General features: G+C 37.1%; 1 protein-coding gene across 3 annotated transcripts in view; it reads left to right on the forward strand.

The window, feature by feature from the left end:
* MLIP (muscular LMNA interacting protein) overlaps positions 1–9,578 on the forward strand; it is a 104,878-nt gene that overhangs the window by 63,349 nt on the left and 31,951 nt on the right. For all 3 annotated transcript variants that reach the window (XM_027898322.1, XM_027898324.1, XM_027898323.1), the window contains 5 exons: positions 3,127–3,192; positions 3,275–3,358; positions 3,454–3,513; positions 5,208–5,252; positions 8,953–8,997. In XM_027898322.1, the coding sequence (XP_027754123.1) occupies positions 3,127–3,192; positions 3,275–3,358; positions 3,454–3,513; positions 5,208–5,252; positions 8,953–8,997 (300 nt within the window). The remainder of the gene's footprint in view (positions 1–3,126; positions 3,193–3,274; positions 3,359–3,453; positions 3,514–5,207; positions 5,253–8,952; positions 8,998–9,578) is intronic.

Genomic DNA, 9,578 nt, shown 5'->3' on the forward strand with positions numbered 1-9,578 from the left:
TATATGTTGCCAAGACCTTTCATTCTTCTAAAAAAATACTGGAGATTATGTTTGGATCATTTACCAGTATCCTTTCAGCTCTGATACAGCTTTAGCAATCAAAAGAGAGGAAAGAGGAGGGAAGGGTTGTAGTCATCACTGATGTCAACAGCATATATGTGTCACACCCTCAAAGTTACCCTTTTCAAGGGAAAAATTAGTGGTTCAGCAACTCCTTCTTTTATCTGAACATTGAAATTCTGTCACAAAAGCGTTTTCATTATCTAAATGGCAATCTTCTTTTAAACTGTGGTCCCACTATTTTTACATGTATAATCAAAAATTTGAATGCCTAAATAAGAATGTTCAACTTTTAATATTGTTAGATCATCAGCATAGCAAGTGAATCCGGAATACTGTTGATAGTGTTAATCAGCAGCATCTAGGTAGCACTAACACTTTAAATTAATCATAGTATTTTTGCATGATAACACCAATAATTTTGAAAAAAACTAGTTGTAATTTTTATATCTCACATTTTTCTCTATGGGGAAATGTGGAAAAAAAAAAAGAAGGCAATGATGGAAAAAAAATTTGAGATGTATTTTGAAAAGCCAACAACTGCTTAAACAGAAACTGTTATCTTTGTAGAGCTGATAGGGATAGTGAAAATAGTTTCTCCTCTCTCTTTGGAAGACTCAGCTGTCCAAGTAAGAAAAAAAGAAAAATAGGTGAAAAACAAAACAAAAAACCAAAAACAAAACAAAAACCCAAACAAACAAAAAACCCCCACAACCAAACCCAACCCCCCCCCCCCCCCAAAAAAAAAACACCCAACAAAAACCCAACAAAAACCCCACAAAAACCAGAACCAAAACACTGAAAGAAATTAGACTGATCAGTTTGCAGGTTAAAATTTTCTTTCCCAAAAGGTCTGAAAAGAGAGAGCACTGCAGCTTTTTTCTAGCTTGGCTCCTGCATTATTATGGTTGTATCTCAGAGGGACAGTGGAGCAAACAGACCTTGCGGCTTCACTCACCCAAGTTCTTTAGTCACTGAAGGCTACAAAATAGAAGGATATTTGGGTACCCAATTTTTACTGAAACTGATGGATGTTTACTTAAATTAGCCAGAGCCTTGGTTCTAAACAGAGACTTTAGGATGTGGCTGTAATTCCTCTAGAAAGATTCCCCTGAATCTTAGGGGTAGTTGGTTCTTACCTTTGATTGTGTTCACCCACTACTTTGGTGAATTGATTATGAAACAGAAACGTGGTTTTCTCTTAACAATTCCTTGATTATGTCTATTGTCCTACTGGCTTCTTGGGGGTTTTGAGAAGCTTAGCAATTTCCCCATTCCAAACCCATGACTGATTAAAACTTTTCATTTTTCCTAAGTCATATTCAGATTCATCATCTCTCTATAACAGCCTGCTTTGTCAGTCCTGATCCTAATAGGTACTGAAATGACTCTTCTGCTTAATTTTATCACTTCATTTTATGTTTACCAGGAGAATGTACTCTTGACTGAATTTGAACTAGGGACACAGTACTTGAGTGCAGTGCTGAGCCTACCTTAGCTGAGCTGTCCTCTTCAAGGGGACTGTCTGTTGATCTGAAACTTTAGCTGACTAACTGTGACGAGACAGCAGAGATGAGGGACTAATTATCTTTTCATGGCCTGTCTTGGGATAAGATTACATTAGTTTCTGTATATCAAAATGAATTATTCTTTTATTTTTTTCCTTTTGAACTGCAACTCTTCTAAGGCCAACACATTTGTCTAGAGATGGAGAGGAAGGAAGAAATGTTTGGAAAGCACCTACCCTTCATTTTAGTAGAAGACATGGTGTTCCATAAGTGTGCTTCTGTGCAAGAACATTTTGTGGATGGTATGAGAATAATATTAAAAGTAAATTGTCATTAACTTTTTGCTTAGGCATACACAGATGTATGCTGCCAGTAGCTGGACAAGGAAAGAAAAAAAAATGTCCTCAGTAAAGTTAAACTCAGAAATAAAGATGCTTTTTTTTTTTTTTTAAAGATTCTGACATTTTCCTCACAGCTCCACGTGTCTTCTGTATCCCTCCTCACTGGGATCAGTCTATTCCTGCAGAATCCTATATCTGTGGGATTTTATTTTTTTATTTACTAACTAGCAAAATGAAACCTCACAAAAACATAATGTGTTAAACAAACAAACAAAAGAAATCCACAAACCCTGCGCTTCCCTCCCCTGTAGTCCAGCTTCACACATCAGCAAGCTTCCAGAGTAATTTTTGGTCTCAGCAGGTGTCTGTTTGAAAATCACTTCAAAGCAAAAATGGGTGATGGCAGGGAGAATGTGCTTTACAGATGCTGGATGAAGATGAAAAGGGAACTGAGCAGTGGATTTTGGTTTTTGAGGGTGTTTTGTGAGTTTCCATATGAAGTGAAGGGTTCAGCAAACTGATTCCCGCTGTTCTCAAACCTGTTCCAAGTATGGGTACAGGAAAGCGATGGGTATTTTCAAGCACAAGAAGCTTGTGTTTGTTCTGGAGATATTGTATAGCTGCTTAGTGCAAGATTACAAATGTACAGAATGTATTTTTCTTTATACATTTCTGATTTCTGGCTAAAACCCAAGAATGTCAAGCACTGTTTTTGTTGCAAGGTGAAATCGCTATCCTCTTTAAACAGGTGACACTTTTTACAGAAAACATCTACTGGAGCAAAATAAAGGGCTCCTGTATGCTTGGGTCCCTGCCTTGTCCGCCTGCATACCTGTCTATGTGGTGGCTCTCCTGTGGTGGCAGCCACCTGACACCTCTGTGGCACACAGTGCACACTCACAGTGTCCCATTTACTGGGAAGGAGGGGGCATTGTTGAAGAAGACAATTTAAACTGGTGGTTTCTGATTTCTAAAAGTGGAGACAATTTACTCTCCTTGAATACTCTCTTCTTCTCTGTAACCCCCCCTCTCATTCAGAATCATATGCTGGTAACCTGAAGAACATTACTAGGCCTGTAATTTCTTTTTTTCCCCCCATCTTTTTATGTTAAAATAGAAAGTGCCACCTTTTTAAACAGAATGTTGCCAATAGTGTACGTTTGTTTGGTATTTAAAATTTTGAATGCTGTATCACACCAATTACTCTTGAATTGCAGGCATTAGAAGAGCCACCGAAACCTGTGAGTGCGACTGAAGGCACTGCCTTGGACACTCATTCAGAGGTAGTGCTGTTATTTATCTTTCACATCTGTATTTGAAAACAAAAAGCAAAGGTTAACTGAGCAATCAATCCTTCTTTTTCAGATGTGCTCCCCCGCCCAGCTTAGACAACAAACAGAAGAGCTGTGTGCTGTCATTGATCAAGTCCTGCAGGACCCACTGGCTATGGTAACCCAGCAGTATGTGGAATTGACTTTTTCTCTTTCTTTTCTTTTGTCTCTTGTCATTAATAAGTTCATTCTCTTTTGAAAATAATTTTACAGCGCCGGTGTGAGTCTTCTCCAAGTTTTCTGCAGATGAGCACGGAGTCAGATGTTGGCAAGGTAGGTGAATAAGCCCACCCACATACCAAAGGCTCTTTCCAAGTAGATATCAGGGCAAGCAAAATCACAATATAATCTACTGCAACTGTAAAACTGGTGGCAACGCAAAGCTGCAACTGAGAGATGCAACATCGGGAGAAATGTCTGGTGATTTAAAAGGCATGGAAGGACAGAGCTGTAGCCCTGGAGTCAGTGCAGTGTTTGTTGCAGGACACTTTCCTGAAGTCAGAGAGAGAAAAATTATGGAAGAGAAACCGTGCATTAAGGCTTCAAAAGCTGGCATCCACAAGGAAGAAATCCTTCATACCTTGCCTGCCATATCACAGGGTCTCTGGCCGTTTCCCAGATTTTGTCCCATCTATGGAATGAATGACTCTACTACAGAGCAAGCAATGTAATGTTCTAGCTTCATTGACTGGAAGCATCTTTCAAAACATTGGGGGTTTTTCATGTTCATTATTGATTTTCAAATAATGAGATAATTAAATTAATAAGTAGACTTGCCCTAAAGTTCTGATTTCATTTTTACTGTGGCCCCTCCTAGAAGGATGATGTCTGCAATATTGATTTATCTTGGATAACTAAGAAACAGGTAGTGAGAGGCAGGGTTAATTTTATATTTCTAAATTTCTGGTTTCATTAAGTTGTACTGATGTGCCATCTGGGTTCAGAAGAATGACTAACCAATGCAAGAAGGTTCTGTATTCTGTTTGCTCCAGGTAAATTTAAGTTGGTCCTGGTAGCTGTAGGAAAATGGAAATGGCAGAAATCTGACTGGAAATGGGAGGAAAGAAATTTTTGGCAAATGTACACATTCAAAATATCTTGCAGAATGTCCAGTTCACCATGCAAAAATAGGGCACAGATCCAGCATTTCTGAGTGTTTATATTCAGCATACACTTCAAAGTTGGTTTTCATTTTTGAAATTACTTCTGTCAATCAGCATGCAATGGTGAATAGAATTTCAAGAGTCTGAAAGACAAACGTGATAGCAGCTGAAGAAGCAGGTAGATGCTGTTATTGAGAGTATGTTTTCCAATGCCTGAAGAATCTGAAGTGGTTAAAATGCTGTTACTAAGGTGAGCTGTAGCATCCAAAACCTACTTACTTGGGCAGTTGAGAATGGAAGGCATCTGTTAGCAGTCATGAAACCAAATAAAGTGGGCAAAGGGCGAGTTTAACAGGATGCAGGATAGGGACCAAGCTAAAGATTGTAAGGATCTTGGAATGAGATAAAAAAAGTGCTTAACAGAAGGTAAAAGAAGGTCATAGACAAGAAAAAAATATGAGTGTACAAGTAAATACTTTTAGTCATATGAAAACAAGTTCTTACAAATGAGAGCATAGAAACATAACATTTCAGGTTATTTTGTGAGCAAATGTAACTTAAAGTTCATGGGGCAAGCACACCTATCTAATAATAAGCATTTTGTTACAAGAGTTCAAAGAGATAAATTAAATGTCATCCTCAATAGAGGGGGTTCAATGTTTTTGAGCAGTATAATTAAGTAGTATTTTCTACCAAGGAAAACTTAAACATACCTTATTCTTATGTATTGTGTGATTATTTCTGGAAAACTTAGGTTTTCCTGGAGTTTAAGCAATTAATAACTTCTCACAATGTTGAAAATCTTTTGGAGTTACTCTTCAGAGTAACTAAATATATCTTTTATGTATATTTTTTTTTTACAAGATTTCAACAACACTGCAGAAAGCAGCTGGGCGTGAAACCAAATATGTAAGTGCTTTTATAATTACTCTATATTTTTCATGCAGAAATGTTTACTTTGTCTCCTCTTACACAACACTGGGTAACTCTGCACAGACCTCTGCTTGTGACATCAAGTGTTGACTAACACAGTGAAGTGAATATATTACAGTGCTGGCAATAGAGACTTGAGATGTCTTCTCACTGTTGTAAATCCATCATGTTTGGAGTCTCTTCAGTGTGGTGTCTGTTGATAATTTTACCTCTATGAATATGATGCTAAAATTAATTTCCTCACGTACTTGTTTGTTGTTTCCTTCAAGCATGGGGCAAAAGCTCAGCTATTTGGCAAACAGACTGTTATGGGTGCTGAAGGGTTTGTTTGGACTCAGCCTGCATTGTACAGGACTTGCTTTGGTAGAAGTCCTTTAGTTCTTGATTATCCATCAGAATTTGTGGTTGACCCAAACTTTTCTTTTCAAGGTATAGAATTGGCCGAAACCCCACAGTTTAGATGAATAGAAGCTTTTTTGTCACATACACACACTTTCCAACATATGATGAAAATATCTATATTGAGTAATTTGTTCAATTATTGAAACATTAAATCCAATTAACATTTTAATTCTCACTAGCACACACAGTTTCTGCATTTTACTTGCAGCTCATCTAGTCGTGGTGAGAAACCTCAGCTTACTATTCATCATTCAGCACTTCCATTGAACCCCAAATCAAAGCAGTGCTGGCAAAGCAATAAAGGTCTCCCAGTTTTATGACAGCACAATGCTTGACTGATCAATCTTGCTTCTTGAATGGGGCAGTATGCATATTTTATTGCATGCTGTGATTTTTACTTGACAGATTGTGCTGGCTCATATTAATTAGGAAGAATATCGGAAGAAAGCTTTTTAATGAAATAAAAGAGCGTACTTGAGAGGTAGTCTGTGAGAACAGAGTGTATTTAATATCACTCCAGTGCAGATCTCCAACTCTCAAAACTGTGGCTGACATATAGCATAAATTCAGGCATCCAACTTATATGCCTAGGGATACAGTTAGTTTCTCTTTGCTGGCATGGAAAATCACCCTTACAAATGCTTCTACTTCAAGTCTCCACTGGAACTTTCTAGATAAAGGAAAGAAATCAATATTTAAAAACATGTCTGGGAAGAACAAAGGGGATTATTGATAAGCTAACCTTTCCTATAAGCTGTGCAAGCATATTGAATTTTCTGTGTGTCAGAAAACAGACTTGGGGTCCCCAGGCTGTGCAGTGGTGCCTGAACTTGGTGGATCCAGGCTCTCTTGGACTCTGCCAGCTATACCTTTCAGCAGAGTCTCCTGAGGGGTGTTTCAGATGTCCCAAATAGCATCTATGCATCATAGTTTGTGAGTAATGCCAGGAGGTCTTGGATGACTCTTTGAGCTGTCTCGTAGTATTAATTTTTACCCATCTTTTAATTTCTTATTCCAAATCTTATTTTTTGCTTTTGAGTAGGAGGCTTTTAGTTTATGCAATTAATTTTACTGGAGAAAATTAAAATGTTAATTTATCAATATAATTTTCTTAATCCTTTTATATTTATGCTGTCTAATATTGAGATACTTGTCAAAATGTTGTTTTGAGGACTTTTTTGTTAAAACAGAAACTTTAATCTATTTATGAGTAACACTAAAGTATTATTTATAACCACAAACATAAAGAGGTATATGCATGCACGCATTATTATATTGCTAATTACTTCAATAGATTATATGGAGTAGTAGATACACAAATATGTTGAAATAGCCTGCCATTTAACAATTAAAATGTCATAGATTTGCCTTGTCTTCAACTACCTTTTATTTTCTCATGTACACAGAACCTTTTAGGGATGTAAATAACTGTGCAAGTAGCAAGGGAGTGTACAAAAAGTATGAAAGCATCACTGACTTCAGTGAAATTACAGCAGTTTGTACCAGCTAACAACTAAGTACTATAGTTGTAATTTAATAACTTTTAAAATTGTATGGTCTTTGATAGGATCCCATTCACCATTTTATAATAGTGCATATCTGTTGACTGTAGGGATGATACCACTGATTTGGAATAATAATTCTCAAAATAAGAATTTCTCCTGATTAATTGAAAAAATTAATGTCCATATTATTGACCTTTTTGCTCTTCTTGAAAGTTCCATTCTAAAATTTTTTTTAAGTGTTACAGATATGAATCACAAGTGAAAAAAATGGGAGACCATGAAGCAGCTAAAAATGCACACAAATATTTAGAATAAGTAGTTTTCTTTATATGAGGTCTGCTGTGCAGACCTCATATGTCAGGTGACCCCTTTGAAATGAGATTTATTCTTAATTTGTGCCACTGTAGTTAGACAGTTTATTCCATCCTGCTTGTATTTGTAGATCATTCTGAAGTGTTTTGATGTCTTTAAGCTCACAATAAGGTTAGCCACTGCAAGTGGTTGGTTCATGGTAGGGATGAGTCCCTTGTACATGAGTAACCACTAGTAAAAACTCTAGTTTACTCTGTCAAGGGCAGAAGAGGCACTTCTTGTAGATTTAGTGCTAAATCACAACTGCTTGGGATTCAGTCCCTGACTGGTTGGGAAGGTTTCCTCCAGCAGCATCTGTGTTTGGAGTTGTGGGTGCTCTCAGTAAGGAGCACAGTCCTCCTCCATGACTCATGTCGATGCTGCTATTAAGACCAATGTAGGACTAGAACCAAGAGATCCAGGGAATGACTAAACATCTCTGCTTAGCACCTGAGAGCCCACAGCTGGAGTTCGGTGGCCACATCTCTCAAAGGTCTTGGTCACAAGGTAACAAAAGATGAAAGCAATCTTCCCTTATAAACATGCTGGATTTACTTTTATAATTGAAACAGTGAGAGAAACATCTAGTTGAGTTGATAAAAATCCAACTGTAGTGGCCCTCCAGTAGAGGGTGCAAGATGTAATGGCATTGACTTCTTGTCTGCTACAGCTTATAACATCTAACTGTCGAACTTTTTTTACCACTATACTGAAGAGTATTCCCATTTTAGAGTCCCAAGGCCTCCAGATCACACCTACATGAAGGAAGGTCATGCTATTTATACAGAAAAACTATGTTATCCAATGGTACTCCTACAGGGCTTGAAGGAGTTGGGAGGAGAGATCAATGCACCAGAAATTCTGAATCTCACCAGTGTGAGGACAAATAAGTGGCATGTGGTTATTTCACACACACACTCAACCACTTTGCATTCATTACATTTGTCATTAATCTGGAAAACAGGGTCCTTCCTGTTCAATGTATACTCAGATAAAGAAAAAAAGATACTAAGTAGTATTATTCTGGTTTCTCACTGTAAAGTCAGAAAGGGTTGAGAAGGTTGGACTGAGGTCCCAATAAAATTGACAGTGTTAATGACATTGATGCTGCAAATTAACAGACAATGACAGGCTCAGAAAAGTAAGGCTTTAAACTTCAAGATTAGATCAAATGAAATTTTTCTGCACTTGGAGAAAAGAATCTCTAAAATCTTAATAATAGGCATTTATATTTGATTATATCTAGAAATAAACTAGAAATGAGAATGTTTTATATTCTCTTACCAATTGCATATCACTGCATCAGTGGGAAAAGCTTCTGTGGCTAAGCATAGTGCTGTACATGGATTTTTCTTCTGTCATTGTTATAATCACTATGATATTGTATATAGTACTGTGTATATTCACCTTTTTTGCAGGCCAGCCTTTACAAATCGGTGCCTATGGTAACAGAGAGTCAGATGGTATGTATGGCACAACTCTGGTGTACTGTTTTTCAAAATTTGTTCAATTGTATACTAATTCTGCTCTTTAGTATAATTTGTTCCTACTACTTTGCACAGCTTGAAATGTCACATGTCTGGATTTATGATTCCTGGTCCCCTTCATGGTTTCACACTGGCATTGCTTTACAACTTTATTTATTCCTTGAGCTTTAATTGCTCATTTTATTGATTTTTTTTCTCAAATCTGTGTTATTAACACTGTACTTGAGGCAGTTCCTCCAAAATATTTCTTTGACAATGTGACAACTTTCCTAAGTATTCCTGTGGGGAAATCTGAAGTGAGGACTTAATTCTCAGCCTTGATCTTCTCTTCTTCATGCATGGTTTTTATGCCTCAGTTATATTTACTGGCCCCAGAGACATTTCATTGTGAGGAAATTCAGCAAGTTTTTTTCTCAAAGTCTTTCTTGGCCTAATGCATGACATTTTGATATTAAGGGCTAGATTTTTTTTCTTAGATTCTCAACTTCCTGTCTTCAGAGCTTTTTCCCCCTTATCCCTTTTTTCACTTCTTTGCACTGCTCTTTGAACATTCCAGT

Source organism: Empidonax traillii, unplaced genomic scaffold (assembly GCF_003031625.1).
Source record: "Empidonax traillii isolate 1590-97213 ecotype Southwest subspecies unplaced genomic scaffold, ASM303162v1 scaffold591:size1139884, whole genome shotgun sequence".
NCBI lineage: Eukaryota > Metazoa > Chordata > Aves > Passeriformes > Tyrannidae > Empidonax > Empidonax traillii.